We start from the raw sequence: 18,275 nt of genomic DNA, 5'->3' as shown, positions 1-18,275 counted from the left end.
TGCCGCCTTGGGCCCCAGTTGTGATCCTGGAGACCTGGGATCAAGTCCCACGTCGGGCTCCCTGCATGGAGCCTGCTTCTCCCTCTGCCTGTGTCTCTGCCTCTCTCTGTGTATGTCTCTCATGAATAAATAAATAAAATATTTTAAAAAAAGATTCAGACACTTAACCAACTGAGCCACTCAGGCACCCCTAAACATGTTATGACTTCTTAACTGATGTCTTTTTTTAAATTATTATTATTATTATTATTTTTATTTTTACATGAGAGAGGCAGAGGGAGATGCAGGCTCCTCACAGGGAGCCCAATGTGGGACTCAAACCCTGGACCTCGGATCACACCCTGAGCTGAAGGCAGATGCTCAACCACTGAGCCAGCCCGGTGTCCCTCAAGTGCTGTGTCTATATAATGTGGTGAACTGCCATCCTCACGGAGAAAAGCAAGCCAGGACTCAGAATTGTTAGCTGCTGCCTATTTCATCTGAGGCAGGGTAGAGAATCGTCAGCATCCAGAGCAAGGCTTGCCTTCAACCTCACCTTCGGGTTCTCTATTATTTTTACATGATTCCTCCTTACCCAGACTCTCAAATCTGTTTGATTGACAGCAATGTCCTGATCCTTCCCTCAGTAGCTCTTAACCTCATCTCTCACAGATTGATCATCACAGGCAGGCCCCCAATCCTGAACTCGTTGATTGGATTGCCAAGGGTTTTCAGGAGAGGCACTTCTGTGTATCATAGTTAAAAATGAAGTATCTGGCCCTTGGCAGGTATAGGAAAGAGAATCTCCATCTTTCTGATTCCAAAAAGGTGCTGCTCCTGGACTGGGCCTGGGAGACTAGGTGAGTCCTTATTGCCCTCGTGTGGTGGAAAGTGGGTACTGCTAGGAAGGAGAAAATATAACTTGAGTTCAGGGCAAAGCAAATTATATGGGGGTCAAGACCCTTATCTACACAGGCCCTGAACCGTTCCTGGCCTTCCAGACCATTGGGAAAGACAGTGAGACGAAACTACCTACACCTGTAGTTTTAATGTTCCCCCAAAATACCCCCGTTTTACAAGTGTGTGAAAATCCCTGCCCTCTCTACCCTAAGGTGTTTTACAATGGATCTGTTTAAGTTTATAGTTATAAAAGATGAAGGAAATCTTTGAATGCTTCCAAGTATTATCGCCTTTTTTAAATCAGAGGATGCTGGGTTTAAAATTTTTCATTTAAGATCCCATGGGGAATTAGAACTATAATTTCTCCTTAGGTAACTTGATGAACGTTCCTAGTTTTTTTTTTTTTTTTAAACAATACACAATTATTACATTTTTATTTTTTTTAAGAATTTTATTTTTTTTTATTCATGACATAGAGAGAGGCAGAGACAGGCAGAGGCAGAAGCAGGCTCCATGTAGGGAGCCCGACATGGGACTTGATCCTGAAACTCCAGGATCAGGCCCTGGGCAGAAGGCAGACGCTCAACCCCTGAGCCACCCAGGCATCCCTCCTAGTTTTTAAAAATAGCAATTTGGATTATTTGGAAATTCCCTAAGTAGGCATCTTTAATAACTGTGCTATTAAAATAAAAATGTTTTAGAACAATTGAAATAGAACACACTGAAACATAAGCATGATCGCAAGAATGATCATTTCTTTCTCCTTCAGCATTTGGTAATTATTCATTTCTTAGTAATGTTGGAGCAATGTGCTTGAGATTGAGTCCCACATCGGGCTTCCTGAGAGGAGCCTGCTTCTCCCTCTGCCTATGTCTCTGCTTCTCTCTCAGTGTCTCTCATGAATAAATAAATAAAATCTTGAAAAAAAGATTTCTTAATAATGACCATATTTGACCAGCTAAGAAAAAAATAGCATGATCTAAGAACCTTGAATTTAATTGCTCAAGAGTTGTGCACCCTTAAGACAATTTTTAAAAAGATTTTATTTTTAAGTAGTCTCCACACACATAGCTCAAAGTCACAACCCCGAGACCAAGCATTGCATGCTCCATCAACTGAGCCAGCCAGGCACCCCAAATCAATTTCATGATATGAATGAGAAATTGCAATCAGTCCCAGATTCAAAAATGCCAATCCTTCTTGAGAAGAATAGATGATCATAGCCAGGTAATTTAGTACCAAGTTTTAAAGTTAATCAAATTCATTCATGTACCAAACAGAAACCAGCACATTGGCCATCTACCTGCAACTAGGCCCATACTTGGCTTTCTCACCTCCTGTAGGATAGTTCAGCACTCTCAACAAAAGCCAGCCCTCCCCTTGTGCAGTAACCTCTATCTCCTGTCTTGATTCTTCCAGAATCTTGTTCAAAAGACTCTCATCTTCTCCACCTTGTTGGATCTCCCCCTGCCATCAGCGTATAAACATGCTGCTAGGGTACAGGGTGGCTCAGTGGGTTAAGCATCTGCCTTTGGCTCAGGTCATGATCCTGGGGTCCTAGGATTGAGCCCCACATCAGACTCCCTGATCAGCGGAGTTTCCTTTTCCCTTTCCCTCTGCCTGCTGCTCTACCTGCTTGTGTGCGCACTCTTGCTCTCTGTGTCAAATAAATAAAATCTTTTAAAAAACAAAAACCAGGGACGCCTGAGTGACTCAGCAGTTGAGTGTCTGCCTTCGGCTCAGGTTGGGATCCTAGGTCCAGGAATGGAGTCCCACATCGGGCTCCTGTGATGAGCCTCTCCCTCTGCCTCTGTCTCTGCCTCTCTCTCTCTGTGTCTCTCATGAATGAATAAAGTATTTTAAAAAATCTTCAAATCTTGGGGCACTTGACTGGCTCAGTCAGAGGAGCATGCCACTCCTGATCTCAGGCTCATGAGCTCGAGCCCCACATGGGGCGGGGAGATTACTTAAATAATAAAACTTAGAAAACTCTTCAAATTTTATTAGCTAGGGTATGGACGTACAATATCTAGGTTTTCAACATTCCGAGGATTAGCATTCAACAAAACTTAAGGTGAATGGACTGGACACAGGAGTATCTTCAAAAATTGTCTGTATTTCAGTGACTGAGTATACCAAGGAAAACTATATTCGGGTTAACATGAATGGGGATATTTCTGATCTATGATTGGAAACTATGATAGGAAATTATGTCCAGGATCTATTAACTGAGAATAAACATGTTGCACAGCCATATATATGACTATATATAAGTACACGCCAATTTTTTTTAAAGATCTATTTATTTTAGATTGAGAAAGACTGAGAGCACAAGCAGGGGGAGGAGGAGGAGAGAAGCAGACTTCCCACTGAGCGTAGAGCCTGACTCTAAAACCATGAGCTGAACCAAAATCAAGAGTCAGATGCCCAACCAGGGCACCAGGGTGGTGTCCCTATGCCAGTTTTTTTTTTTTTTAAGTTCCACCTCTCATTTGGTATTTCTCTTAGTTTTGCTCACTTCAATTATTTTATACTGTTAGTTCTTTCATCCTATAAAAAGTGCCACAAAAATGCTATGGCTAGATTCAAGGCACTCTGATCACCTGAAATCATCTGATCACCTGTGGAGGTCCTGCACCTGCTGTTTCAGTGTCACAATGTCCACAATTCATTTATGAGAGTGGCTCTACCAAAACAACAAAGGAATGGCTGTGTGCATACATTATAGACAGAGAGAAGGCAGGCGTTGTGGAATATCAACAACTTAACATTTCTAGAAGTATCCATTGTACTACTTTGCTAATTTTTAAAATCTTTCGAAGTAAAAAGTTGGGCATCAGAAATAAATGTCACCCGCATTTTAAGCACCCCACAAACGTAATGGAAGTGGAGTTACTAGATCGATTTGACTGGCTAAGGTGGATGATGGCTATTTAATTTTATGACTTTTAATTTTTTTAAGATTTATTCATCTGTTTGATAGAGACAGAGCTCTCATGTACCCACACACAGGAGCAGGGAGGGGCAAAGGGAGAGAATCTTCAAAGAGACTCCCCACCTAGTATATAGAGCCCAATGTGGGGCTCAACCCCATGACCCTGAGATCATGACCCAAATGGAAACCAAGAGCCGGATGCCCACCTGGCGGAGTGACCCAGGCACCCCTTTATAACTTTAAAAATGTCCATGTTGGGCAGCCCCAGTGGCCCAGTGGTTTAGTGCCGCCCTCAGGGGTGTGATTCTGGAGACCCGGGATCGAGTTCCACGTCAGGCTCCCTGCATGGAGCCTGCTTCTCCCTCTGCCTGTGTCTCTGCCTCTCTGTCTCTCTCATGAATAAATAAATAAAATCTTTAAAAAGATAAAAATGTCCACGTTAACGGTCTTATTCTAATATTTGAGAAATCTTTATAGATGTATATCTGATTCCTTTGTTTCTTAACGTGCTAGAAATAGAATCTAGCGTTTTATTTAAAACTTAAACACGGTTCATGGATGGACCTAGAAGGTATTCTAAGTCAGAGAAAGACATACCATATGATATCACTTGTATGTAGAATCTCTAACACAAAGAAAAAGCAGAAACAGACTCATAAATACAGAGAACTGACAGTTGCCGGAGGGGAAAGTGGTGAGGCGAGGGGCAAAGTGGGTGAAAGGGAGTGGGAGGTAAGGCTTCTAGGGATGGACAAGGTAAGATACAGGGAGCACAGGTACAGGGTTTGACTGCTATAATTTTCTTAATTATCCAAAATGGACCAAAGTGGGGCCATGTTCTAGAAACCAACTGTATACAATTCTAAGAACTAGGCAAAATACAAGACTTGATAATTAACTTACCGTTTCATAGATCTCCATGAACTTGTAGGTGCATATGCTTATGTTCTTGAAATACAGAATAAAAAATACATTGGCTGTTCTGCAACCACATCACTAGTAGAGTGAATTTTCTATTTCCTTCCACCAAGTGTTGGCAGGCTTCATTATATGCAGTCCTCCCAACCATGAAACTCCCTCCACAGGCAACAGGACTTGGAAGGGCAATCAGATACCATCTGAAACCAATCTGAAAACATCCCGTGTGTATGGAGTCAGAGATCAAATATTTAAGAACTTAAAAATAGGAAATACAGGGCAGCCCGGATGGCTTAGCGGTTTAGCGCCACCTTCGGCCCAGGGTGTGATACTGGAGTCCCGGGATTGAGTCCCATGTCGGGCTCCCTGCATGGAGTCAGCTTCTCCCCCTGCCGGTGTCTCTGCCTGTCTCTCATGAATAAATAAAATCTTAAAAAAAAAAAAAAAAAAAAAAAAAGGAAATACAGGAGACCCTAGAGAATAGTCCAAGACCTATTCACCTATTCACCCAATGTTCACTCACCTATCCAAAGCAACTGGCAGGTGTGGATTCCAGCACCTCTTGAACCTGTCTAGATATCCAGGAGTACCCTGTCCCACTGATGGCTTCACTTGATGAAGGCCAAGTAAAACCATGGGTCACTGGGTTGAGCCATGTTTAGGTTTAAGACATGGAGACTCAACCAAAGGCAAAAATGGTATTTCCATGCTCCACGTTCAAGAATTGGCTTTTGAAACTGTTGGTTTACCTTGTGGACACTGGCATGTTCAACAGTTGCATTGTTCATATGAAGACTTCTAATAAGGAAGGTACGAATTATTGTTGAAAAGTATATTATCTATGCAACCAATACCTCATCTAGAGCAAAAGGCTGCTCTGAGTGTAGGGAATGAGAAGCTCAAGGAGGTAGGTTTGGGGAAATCTAGACCTCGCTCTACGTACGCACATACATGTACACACAACACAGGTACGTATCTGAAGCATCATTATCTATGCTTGCTTTATTACTTCTGAAAATAAAGAAATGCATCGCAGTGGTAGTAGAGTATAGCTATTCTGGTCTCTCTTTACAGAATAAAACTGTAAAACTTAGAATTCGGTTATAACTCTTTGAAAGGCAACGCTAAATTCAGACCAAAACTGCTGGCTCAAACATCTCAGATCAGAACAACTTAAAACACTCGCATTTATTCATCATAAGGCATGCAGAATTGCAGACTACAACGTACTAAGTTATTTCAAAAATATTTAGCCAAAAAGTACATATTGCTTACACAATATTTCAGTTTCTCTTCCTAGACAGAATTACAGTAAAAGCTTCAACACAGCCTGTGCAAATATAACAAGCTAAGCCTTGATATTCCTTGATAGGTGATTCCTGTTGCCCAAAGGAATAACCTACCTCACCAGGGCCCTGCCCTTTCAGGGTACAATAAAAATGCCGTGCATTTTAACAAGCTGTATTTTTGGATGCACTACATCATAGGATTTAAGGAAAACAACTCACTATACCAAGGTCAATGTGAAGTTTTAAAATGCTATCAGGAAGCCAAATAATTGTCTATTTATTAAGTATTCACCAAATTGGAAGATCTCCTACACAGATTTTGCTAAGAGGTCAAATATTCAATCACTTGATTCTTCAAGGAACTCTCCAAATTCTTGGGCGTGGGTGCGTGTTTGCTGGGCCCAGAGTGGTGCTGCCAGAGCAACTGCACTTTCCTTCCCTCCTTTGCCTCTTCCTGGCCCTCTGGGACACTCCTCAGATCTGTGGTCCCAACTTCAGTGCACGGAGCCACCTGGGATGCTGGTGGAAGACAGACTCCCTGGGCCACCCAGAACTCGGATCCTGCGGGTCTGTGGCGAGACCCGAGACCGTGCCCGTGACAAGCACCCCCAGATGATCTGGAATGCTCTCTGGGAAACCCTGCTTTAAAGACCAGTTCTTCCTCCTCGGGATCACATGAATCACACAGACCTGCATGTACCCAACATTTTACAAAATCCATCTTCACGAAGATGATTTCCTCAGGGACATCATCTGCTTAGCTCCCTGCCTCTCAGGAGACCTGCCACCGAAGAAGCCAGCAGCATTCAAGACATGATGGACATTCAAAAGAATTCAGATTTAGTCATCACCAGTATACCAAAAAAAAAGAAAAAAAAAAAAAAAAAAAGCCCAACAGTATGTTCACCTTACTCAGAGGTTTCCAACACATTTTATTTTGTAGAGCACTGGTTTGTCGCTTTTGAGGACCAACATGTGTATAAATCCCTATAAAATGTCCAATTACAGTCAGTTCCGTAGCAGCCTGTCGGGTCCCGCACAGCGTACTTATGGCTTGAGTTCCAATCCCACTTGCAGAAAGGCTGCCCTCTGGCTCCTCGTGGAGGGTGCATCCAAGCCGAGCCTCTTCTGGGGCTTCATCTCCAAGGGGCGCTTCCTTTGGGGAGGACAGGCAGGCTCTGATGTCCAGGCTTTGGTGCCTGGAGGCAGGAGGCGTTGGGAGGCTCCTGGGCCAGGTGCTGTTTCTCTCAGGCGGATACTCGAGGAGTCAGCGCTTGTGCTTAATGACCACAGTCCCTCTCGCTTTTGTGGGTTACAACAGAAGGAAGCCTCTGTTCTTAAGTAACACGGATAAACACCTTTTTAGATCACCTATTTGTTCTAGAACTACAAAATTTAATTCAAGAAAATATAGGTCCCATGAAAGACTTAAAAGTTTTATAAAACTAAAATCTAGTTTTCCCCAATAAATTGTACTTTTAGCCAAAACCCTCCCAACACTTCTAAAATAATACTAAAGGGGGCATCTGATTATACAAGAGCAATAAAAAAAATTAAATATTTATTTGAATAACAAGTTTAAGTTCGAGCTGTGATGTTGGCAATGCGGATTTTTAACACAGATCACAAAAAGCGTGCACAAAGTACTGGCGCCAAGGACAAAATAATGCTAAAAATTCGGCTAAATAACTGCTGATTTTAAGAAAACAAAAGGCCTGAAATCACTATACAAAATATAAAATGTATTAAACACTACCATCCACAGAACAGTCTTTATTATTGATTATATTTAAAAATTATTTGTGTAGTTAATTATATATTGAATTGTAAATGAGTATCATACATGAACCCCCTTCCGGAAGGCCAATTCCTTGTCTTACTATAGAACATCTAATTACATGGCAAAAAGTATCCTTTCTTGCTGTCGATAAAGGAAACAGTTAAATGGTATTATTGTAAATATTAGGAAGGCTACCAAAAAAGAAATTAAATTTCTTTTTTGTCTTCCAAGTGCTTTCCATGCAGAGTTAAGCACTTGCCTTGTTTAACTGAATGCTCTCCTGGGAAAGTGTCCTGGGTCAGAAGAGATGCTCTCGAATTGAGAAGACTGGGCTTTACAAAGCAAAGGCTGGAAGGAACCATATGACCCTCTCACTATGGGGATATCACTGTGTCACTTACCACTTCCATCTTTCCAGAATATCATCCAAGACACTTAAAAAAAGACCAGACTGATAATGATAAATACGCACGAAATGAACAGACACCAACTGCTCTCTGACACCACGACCGGTAATGTCTGTGCCACGGGGGAGCACCTTTAGAAAGAGCCTACGCGGCAAGAGATAAGTGTCTAAAGATTCAAAATGAATCAACAGTATTGGATAACAATATAATTCTCAACTCAGAAGCTGCCTCAAGATTAGGTGCATCTTCAGTTAATGTAACAGGAAAAAAAGGCAATGGATTTTATTTTATTAATTGCATCCACTCACAAATCGACCTAAGGTCACCAGATGTGTAGACACAATGAGATTTTTGTTGTCGTGTATCGTCTTTAATTGAAATGATGAAAAAAGAAATAGCTCTATTTAAAAACAAAACCAGATAGCTACTTGGGTCTAGATTAAGAGGTGGCACCCGGGGTGGGGTTCACGTTCTGAGTGGCCACCTGCGGTGCAACTTCGATGATCCGGGGCTTGTCTATGATTCTGGCGGTGCGGTTGCCTTTCTCCACGATCCCAATAATCCATGCCTGATGGCCCTCCCCATATTTGGGAGACTTGATCTCTGCACAGAACCGGGCGGCTTGCTCTCGTGGTAAACAGATGAGGAGGCCTCCTGACAAAGGGAAAAACAGAGAGAAAGGATCACGGTCGGCAGTGATGCCATGCCAGCAGTTCCCTTTGCCACCAGTTTTCCAGGGCACGTCCACCCAGGCGGTCGATTGGCCCACTGGCCCACAACCCATTTCTGTCTCTACACAGGGACTGCCCTTTCCTATCCACTAACATCCCACAGATGATATGTCTGGCAATTATTGACTTTGGTTGAACTACTACATTAAAGAACACATACAACCAACTTTCAAGTGTGGGAATTACCAGGCTGCGAAACACTGAAAACTGTGCAGGAGTGAGGTATCCTAATAATATATGTGCTAGCTGGGCAGCCCCAGTGGCGCAGTGGTGTAGCGCCGCCTGCAGTCCGGGGTGTGATCCTGGAGACCCGGGATCAGCCTTCCTGCATGGAACCTGCTTCTCCCTCTGCCTGTGTCTCTGCCTCTCTCTCGCTCTCTCTGAATGAATAAATAAATCTTTATATATATATATATATGTTCTGAGTGGCGTAGTTTCCCATATTCTCCCTCCGTCCTGTCCTATCGCCAAACAAATGCTGAGTTGGAGGTCGCTGGATCAAACACAGACTGGCGGGAGTCAGGTGACCCACAGCACCCAGGGGGGCTAAGGACATTGGTGTTAAGAAGGCCAAGGTTTTAAAAAAAAAAAAAAAAAAAAAAAAAAGGCCAAGGTTTCTGGCAGCACTGACCTCACGCACAGTGTAATATACATATGCTAGCTACTATCTTCTTGTTACACTGAAAGAAAAACAATTTTTTTAAAGATTTCACTATTTGCAGGGGGGAGAGCCACAGGGAGAGGCAGCACCCCCTCTTGTGCAAGGAGCTCACAATGCGGGGCTTGATCCCAGGACCCTGGGATCATAACCTGAGCCTAAGGTAGATGCTTAATCGAATGAGCCACTCAGGCACAGCTTCATTGAAAGAAATATTTAAACCGTAAGAGAATTTTTCCTGACTTGATTTTCTACATAGAATCCTCTTACACAAAAGACTTTTGTATTCTTATTTTTTAACTTAAAAATTAAGATCATGAAGGAGTGTATGCCTCAATATCTAGGTCCGGTCAGTGGCTCTGTAATCTTCAAAACAGAAAAAGCTGAAACATGTTGGAAAGGCCTTCATCAAAAAAAAAAAAAAAAAAAAAAAAAGGAAAAGCCTTCATCACATCAGTAGCAAAGACAGAAAAGTGTATGGATTTCTAAGTAGAAATAACGCATCAGGAAAAAATATGTATTCATACTTTTTTTTTTGTATTCATACTTTTACCAAAAAGTAAAAACTTCTCAACTTTGAATAAAGGGATTTGTTATTAATACCTGTTAGTTCATTCAACCTGGATTCTAGGCCCACCACCTGGCAGGCACTGTTCTAGCCCTACACTGAACCAACACAGGAGTTGTCTGTCCTCTTGGAACCCTCTTTCTAAAAAATGGATTTGGTTTGTTGTTGTTACAGAGACAGGACACTGAAGAGTCCTCTACAGAGGCCCTGGGAGGCCTATTAGAGAACAGCGGGCCCTTCTAGAGAGCTGGAGCGTGGGCAGGGCTCTGTGCTCCTCGCCTCTGGCTGCCTCCCAGAACCCCCTGGGGCACCGCTACAATTGCTGCTGACCAGACCCATCCCAGACTGGCTCAATCAGGATTCCTGACACAGGTCAGGTCTTGGCACAGATATTTAAATCTCCAGATGATTTCACTCTGTGATCGGGGTTGGGAAATAAAGATGTTAGAAAAGAGAAATACAAAAGATTGAAAAAAGAGGAAGGCTATCCAGAGTGGAAGCCAAGAGTCCAGGTAAGGGGAACTCTGGAGACATGATATTCTATCTCATTCTTACAATGGCAATTTTGGACATTTTCTGCAAGGAAAATATATAGCATGGTCAATGTACCCTAGAGGGATCACAGTTAATTCAAATGCTAAGTGTCCCGTGAGTAAGGACTCATTTTTCCCATATTCTCCCTCCATCCTGTCCTATCGCCAAACAAATGCTGAGTTGGAGGTCGCTGGATCACACACAGACTGGCGGGAGTCAGGTGACCCACAGCACCCAGGGGAGCTAAGGACATTGGTGTTAAGAAGGCCAAGGTTTCTGGCAGCACTGACCTCACGCACAGTGGGGTCGTGCTCGTGTACTTGGCTTCTTCCTTGTCAGGTTAGCCTGGCTACTTTACTCCTCAGACCTGGGCCCAGGGTCCTCGTACCTGATGTCTCTGGGCAGGTCCCATGCATGAGGCCAAACATGTTTCCACAGGCCTTGCTCACAGCAGCCATCTTGGCCAGGACAGGGAGGTTGTGAATCACGAAGGACACCTCGTTCCTCTGCTGCTTGGCTAGGTTCTGTGCGTGCCCCAAAATCCCAAAGCCCGTGATGTCGGTGGCAGCGTGGGCATTGAACGTGTGCATGAGTCCTGCAGCTAGGAGAACACAGAGGAGCCATTTATTACCTAGTGACATAAGTGAAGATGGAGGAAAGAAACACCTTTCCTCAACTCAAAATTTTAAAATACACATTGTTCTCAGAATTCCCAATCTATCAAGGAGATGGCACACTGGAATAATGAAAATGTAATTTCTAAAAACAAAAACAAAAACCAAAAAACCCAAACCAGAATAACATTCTGAAAGTTGATTTTTTTTTTAAGATTTTATTTATTTATTCATGAGAGACAGAGGTAGAGGCAGAGACACAGACAGAGGGAGAAGCAGGCTCCCCATAGGGAGCCAGATGCAGAACTTGATCCCAAGACCCCAGGATCACACCTTGAGTCAAAGGGAAACACTCAACTGCTGAGCCACCCAGGCGTCCCTGAAAGTTGATTTCTTACTCTACTGGAACCATTTAGAACGATCAGTAGCTTCAATCAATAGTACTTTTCCAGTAAAGTAGAAAAAAGTCTGTCCAGACGAATCACTATCTCAACACAAAGTAAAACGGTCTAAGTCATCCTAAAATCAAAGAACAAGGCTTTTTAATATGGACCTAAATTCAAGGCACTCTCAGTACAACTGAACTGACTTGTTCTGCACAGGTTAAATTTTAACAACTACAAAAAAGTTCTCAGTGTAGTTTTAGGTTTGAAGAGAATTGAATGGGAAGAACTCCAGGTCCCTAATAACTCCCCCGCCCCTTCTCCTGCTATTAATATCCAGCATTAGGTGGTACATTTGTTACAAGTGATGAGCCATTACGGATACATTATAGGTAAGTGAAGTTCTTACTTTACATACACACTAGTCTTGTACAGTCTGTAGGCAGTTGAGGAGTGACAGGTATCCATCCCTAGAGTATCCTACACTCTGTTCGCTGCGCTAAAAGTCCTGTGCTCCCCCTTTCATTCCACCCCTCTCCCCAACTCCTGGCAACCACTGATATTTTTACTGTCTCCACAGTACTGCCTCTTCTGGATTATCAGAATTGGAATCGTAGAGCATTTGATCTTGTCAGATTGGCTTCTTTCCCTCAAATATGCTTTTAAGTGTCCTCTGGGTCATTTATAACTCGTTTCTTTGTAGAACTGACTAATATTCCTTTGCCTGGGTGGACCTGTTTACTTATCCATTCACCTGCTGAGAGACTTCTTGGTTGCTTCCAAGTCTTGGCAGATACGGGTAAAGCTGTGAAGAGATCCAGGTACAAGTTTTTGGGTGGACAGAAGTCGTCACATTCAGTTTAGTAAATACCAAGGAGTATGACCGCTGGATCGTATTAGTATGTGTTTTATAAGGACTTTGTCCCAGTCTATGGCCTATCTCTTCATTCTTAGCATCTTTCACAGAGCATTTTTTTTAAATAAAGTCCAACTTGTCTAGTTTTCCTTTAATAGATCATTGCTTTCCATATTGTATCTAAACAGTCATCACCAAACCCAAGGTCACCTAGTTCTCTCCAACGTTACCTTCTAGGAATTGAACATTTATCGCGATCCATTCTGAATTTTTGCCTGTGAATGTCCAGTTGTTCCAGCAACACTTACTGAGAGGACGATCCGTTCTCCACTGCATTGTTCTTGCTCTTTTGTCAAAGATCAAAGTGTAAGTATGTGGGTACACTTTTGGACTGTGTTGTGGTCCCACCGATACACGTATTATTCCTGTGGCAAGGACTGTAGCTTACACTGTTCTGAAGCTGGTAGTCAGTCCTCCAACGGCTCTCCTTCAACACAGCTGGCTGTTCTGGGTCTTTTGCCTCTACGTTTAAACTCAAAACCTGCTTGTCAATATCCACAAAATCATGGGCTAGGATCCTGAATGGGACTGCCCTGAATCCATACATCAAGTTGGGAAGTACCGACATCTTGACAATATTGAGTCTTTCGACCTCTGTACCTGGAACTCTTCTCCATTTATTTACATTTTATTTGACTTCTGTCATCGTGTTACAGTTTTCCTCATGTGGAGCATGGACATGCTTTGTTAGATTCATCCTGAAGTATTTCATTGTGGGGAGGAGTGAAAGTCTAATTTTTAAAAAAGTAAACACCTTGGGCAGCCCGGGTGGCCCAGCGGTTTAGCCCTGCTTTCAGCCCAGGGCGTGATCCTGGGGATCCAGGATTGAGTCCCACATCAGGCTCCCTGTGCGGAGCCTGCTTCTCCCTCTGCCCCTCTCTCTCTCTCTCTCATGAATAAATAAAATCTTAAAAAAAAAAAATTTAAACACCTCTTTCTCATGAAATGAAATACACCCTATGTTTACCAGTGTATTCCAGAGGGGATGTGTTTTGGGGGCACATTTTCTCTTTTTAGACCAATATCTCTTTTACACTTGCGTGCATTCTCAACAACTAAGGCAGAGAGAAGAACAGACATTACTCATCCATTACGGTGGTTAAGCAACTAGACATCACTCTATTTTTTTTTTTAATTTTTATTTATTTATGATAGTCATACACACAGAGAGGGAGAAAGAGGCGGAGACATAGGCAGAGGGAGAAGCAGACTCCATGCACCGGGAGCCCGACATGGGATTCGATCCCGGGTCTCCAGGATCGCGCCCTGGGCCAAAGGCAGGCGCTAAACAGCTGCGCCACCCAGGGATCCCACTAGACATCATTCTATTATCGTCTCTGTACCCAGGGCAGTGGTGTAGCCTGCGACATTTAATATGAGCCAAGATCTGCACTTAAGAAGCTTTTCCTGGTGCCACGCTGGGTGAGCTGAGATGACCAGAGGATACAAGAGGACACACTGAATCCTAGTAAGAGGCATTCCATTTTTAGGTATACATCACCATTTGGTCCCTACATAGGGAATTACCGTTGGTAATTTTTCCTATGGACATTTTAATGAAACACCGAAGCAGAGAAAAATAGTACACTACAATGAACTCCTGTATACTCAACAAAACCCAGCTTCAACTACTGCCATCTTTCTGCTAGGACCTCATCTATTCCTGCCTACTTGTTGGGGGATGTGGATGGGGTGGGGAAGGTAACACTGAAGCAAACCCTAGTCAGACTACTTCATCTGTAAATATTTCAATATGGAACTCTAAAAGATAAAAATAACTTGTTAACCACAATACTACTATCATTCCAATGCAATTAATACTTTAACAGAGGTCTCTTAAACCTCTGAATTTTTAAGAGTTTCTCCTTCTTCTCCACTATGGGGCGTGCATTTGTTATAGAAACAGTCATCTTTTCTGTAAAAGTTCCTGTGTTCTGGATTTTGCCATCTTCCTTCATGGTGACATGTCCTGCTACCTTACATACTGCCCATCCTCGCAGACAGATCCATGGCTTGATGAGATAGATTCAAGTTCAGTTTTTCTGGCAAGAGTACTTCATTGGTGGGGACCAGGGGCACTTATCACTTCCACATGAACCTTTCACCTAATGGTTTTAGAAACCATGGATGCTTGTTGTTGAGGCTTGTTAAATCAAGCGGGCAGCAAAATGTCAAGTGTGTGATTCCATTATTCTTCTTGCATTTATTAGAAGGGACTATTCTAAGGAATTTTAAAAACAACTTATTTAGATTTCCTGAAATACAGTCTGTACAAGAGAGGTGAAATGTGTGACTGATTCCTAATTAATTTATTTTCAGAATACATTAGTGCTCTAGCAACCTCCAAAGGTAGCCAAAAAGTTTTAATTATCGTTATGGTCTCACTGACAGATACTTGGTATGCTTCATCTGGCTTCAGTCACTCTTCTTGATGTTCAAAATGTTCCTGCCCCATTTGGTGGGAGCCTCCTCAAGTTCTGGTGCTGTGACATTACCCATTTGTGGATACCTCTATTACCCTCTGGCATAGGAGGTCCCAGGCTTATCTTCTGTACTTCCTTTCACAGAGTTGGAATCACCCATTTCGCAAAGGAGACCTGGCACTTTTTCAAGGGAAATGTTAATTTTCAGATCAGAATCTGGGCACCAGGAGTTCATTACTAGTGGGTTATTGCTGCTTCTACTATGCCTTTTTTAAAAAAAAAGATTTATTCATGAAAGACACAGAGGAGAAAGAGAGAGGCAGAGACACAGGCAGAGGGAGAAGCAGGCTCCATGCAGGGAGCCCGATGTGGGACTCAAACCCGGGTCTCCAGGATCCACCCTGGGCTGAAGGCGGTGCTAAACTGCTGAGCCACCCAGGGATTCCCTACTATTTTCAACAGGCTTGGAAAATAACATTTTTAGGGGGGGAAAAATCTTGAGTTCATACTAATAATTCCAAAGTAAAGATTGCAGTTATTAACTTGGCTTTTTTGGGCTTACTTTTTTTTTTTTTCTATTTATTTTTTACTTCTTTTTATTCTTAAAATCTTTGTTCCAAACTATATTAACTTACTTGCTTTATCATACTAGCCCGATAATCTCACAAACAAAGCCCACTGAATACAATGAGATATCTTTGTGGGTTTTTGTCCTGAGGATACACATTGAAAATATCAGGTTTGGGATGCCCGGGTGGCTCAGCGGTTGAGCATTTGCCTTTGGCACAAGGTGTGATCCCGGAGTTCTGGGATCGAGTCCCATATCAGGCTCCTCACATGGAGCCTGCTTCTCCTGTCTCTGCTTCTCACTGTGTCTCTGATGAATAAGTAAATAAATTCTTAAAAAAAAAAAAAAAAAGAAGAAAGAAAGAAAGTATCAGGTTCAAAGTAATTTGAAATAATTCTTCCCCATGTGGTTTTGGCAGCTTTTTAAAATATTTGGTTTAGATTTGTGAGCTATATGATTTTTAATATAATTTTTTAACTACAGAAAACATTCATTTTGAAGGCAAACTTCAAAGAGGTCTACTTCCGCCCTAATTTCCTCTTACATGTAATTATTTTTATTAATGATTTTCCATGGTTTCTTTTTTTTTTTTTTTTTTAAGATTTTATTTATTTATTCATGCATAGACACAGAGAGAGAGCGCCAAAGGCACAGGCAGAGGGAGAAGCAGGCTCCATGCAAGAAGCCTGATGTGGGACTTGATCCCCGGACTCCAGGATCAGGCCCTGGGCTGAAGGCAGGCACTAAACCACTGAGCCACCCAGGGATCCCCCCATGGTTTTTTTTTAAAAGTATACAATGCATATTACTCACACATAAACACACTAAATGCAGCACATCGTATACGTGTTTCTGTCCCTTTTTTATTTGATCCTATCTTAGAGCATCTGGGAATAAAGACCTTGCATTCCTTTTTAGTGGCTATATAGCATTCCAGTGTGCACGTACACTAGACACCTACTGACGGACATTTGGATTGTCTCCTCCTTTTGCAGTTATAACCAGGGCTTTAATGCAGAGTCTTGTATACATGCCATTTCCTATTTTGACAAGTGGAGCTTTGAGGCAGAGTCACAGAAGTAGGACTGCGAGGTCAAAATAAATGCACACGTAATTTTGCTAGATATGATCAAATACTCCTCCATAAGCTGCCACATTGTCATGACCAGCAGTATACAAAAGTAAGGACGCAGAATCTTACATGCTCAAACACAAGCAAACTGAAAATTCATACAAATAAAATTAAACCATTACAAGTCCCTTTCTTACTATGAAACGATTTTATTTGAAGAACCAAAAAAGGGGAAAGGACTCCTTAAACAGTGTGAGTGGCACAGGAGTAGAGAAACGCAAAGAAAAAGCCCTGGAGCTAAGTGATGAAGCATCTAAGGACAAAGTGTGACGTGGAATACAGCCAACGAAATATTCCTGGAATGCAAAAAACAAACTATGGAAAAATGTGAAATGTGATCACCCAAAAAACTATTCAGGAGTGGGCAAAAGACGAATTCTTATCTTACAGCTCTCTAATGGACCATCCAGGCATTAAAAATTAAGTATACTAGGGCTATATAATGTGTAAAAAAGAATTCAGTCATATTAAGTGAATATAAGCAGATTCCAAATACAAATAAATGTATGATAATCACTAGTTGAAAACACGAATAATAAAACAACAGTAAACCACTAACCAATAACAGGAAAAAAATTCTGAAAGAAAACAAATATACTCTAACAGAAGCGGTTTTGGGTGGTAAAACTGGATAAAGTTTCTTCTCTTTTTTCATTTCATTTCATTTTATATTTTTTTATCTGAGAGAGAGCACAAGCAGGAGGAATAGCAGAGGGAGAGGGAGAAGCAGACTCCCCGCTGAGCAGGGAGCCCTACAACAAAGGGCACCATCCCACCATCCTGGGATGGACCCTGGGATTCTGACCTGAGCCAAAGGCAGATGCTTAACTGCCTGAGTCACCTGGGTGCCCCAAGCTTCCTTCAAGCTTCCTTCTTAATTATTTAATAGGACTGATATTTTCTACATACATAAGAAAGCCAAAAAAAAAGGGAGAGAGTAGAAGATGTTTGAACTATATCAAGTAATTACCTTGGCATGCAATGCTGCTTTCTAGAAGATATCTATGGTTCTTGAACTTTCCGGTTTCATTTTAACCTGCCTTTGAAACTTCGTGTCATACTAAAGTATTTGCTCAATTATCATACAGACTGTGGAACAGCCTCAATCTCTTACTTAGCTGTTCAGAAAGAACAGACTGTGATACTTCAAAGCGTTGTAAACAGCAGTTTTCAAATCCCAGGTTCCCACTGACATGCTCTGTGACCCTGAGCAAGTTACTTCTCTGTGAACTGAGGATACCAGCAGCTACCTTCAAGGCTGTCCTAAGAATTAAACAGGAAAGCAGGTTGAGTTCCTATCACGGTAATTACCAGATAATTGGTAGCCACTATTTTATTATTACTATTTTTTATCCGTATTAAGAAGCTAGACAAGGGGATGCCTGGGTGGCTCAGTGGTTGAGCAACTGCCTTCAGCTTGGGTTGTGATCCCAGGGCCTGGGATCAAGTCCTGCATCGGGCTTCCCACAGGGAGTGTGCTTCTCTCTGCCTGTGTCTCTGCCTCTCTCTGTGTCTGTTATGAATAAATAAACAAAATCTT

General features: G+C 42.2%; 1 protein-coding gene across 5 annotated transcripts in view; it reads right to left on the bottom strand.

The window, feature by feature from the left end:
• Positions 1–5,895: 5,895 nt before the first annotated feature.
• SEPHS1 (selenophosphate synthetase 1) overlaps positions 5,896–18,275 on the bottom strand; it is a 32,912-nt gene continuing 20,532 nt past the window's right edge. For 4 of the 5 annotated variants that reach the window (XM_072825776.1, XM_072825777.1, XM_072825778.1 and 1 more), the window contains exons 8-9: positions 11,088–11,300; positions 5,896–8,862 (exon numbers count right to left, since the gene is read on the bottom strand). In XM_072825776.1, coding sequence (XP_072681877.1) covers positions 8,648–8,862; positions 11,088–11,300 — 428 coding nt within the window. In that variant the 3' untranslated portion in view covers positions 5,896–8,647. Of the gene's footprint in view, positions 8,863–10,989; positions 11,301–18,275 lie in introns of all 5 variants that reach the window. The other variant, XM_072825780.1, reaches the window with a different exon arrangement.

The sequence above is a fragment of the Canis lupus genome, chromosome 5, assembly GCF_048164855.1.
Source record: "Canis lupus baileyi chromosome 5, mCanLup2.hap1, whole genome shotgun sequence".
In the NCBI taxonomy this organism is placed as follows: Eukaryota; Metazoa; Chordata; class Mammalia; order Carnivora; family Canidae; genus Canis; species Canis lupus.
Note: the sequence above shows the minus strand (reverse complement) of the source record. Positions and strands in the feature narration are given on the sequence as shown.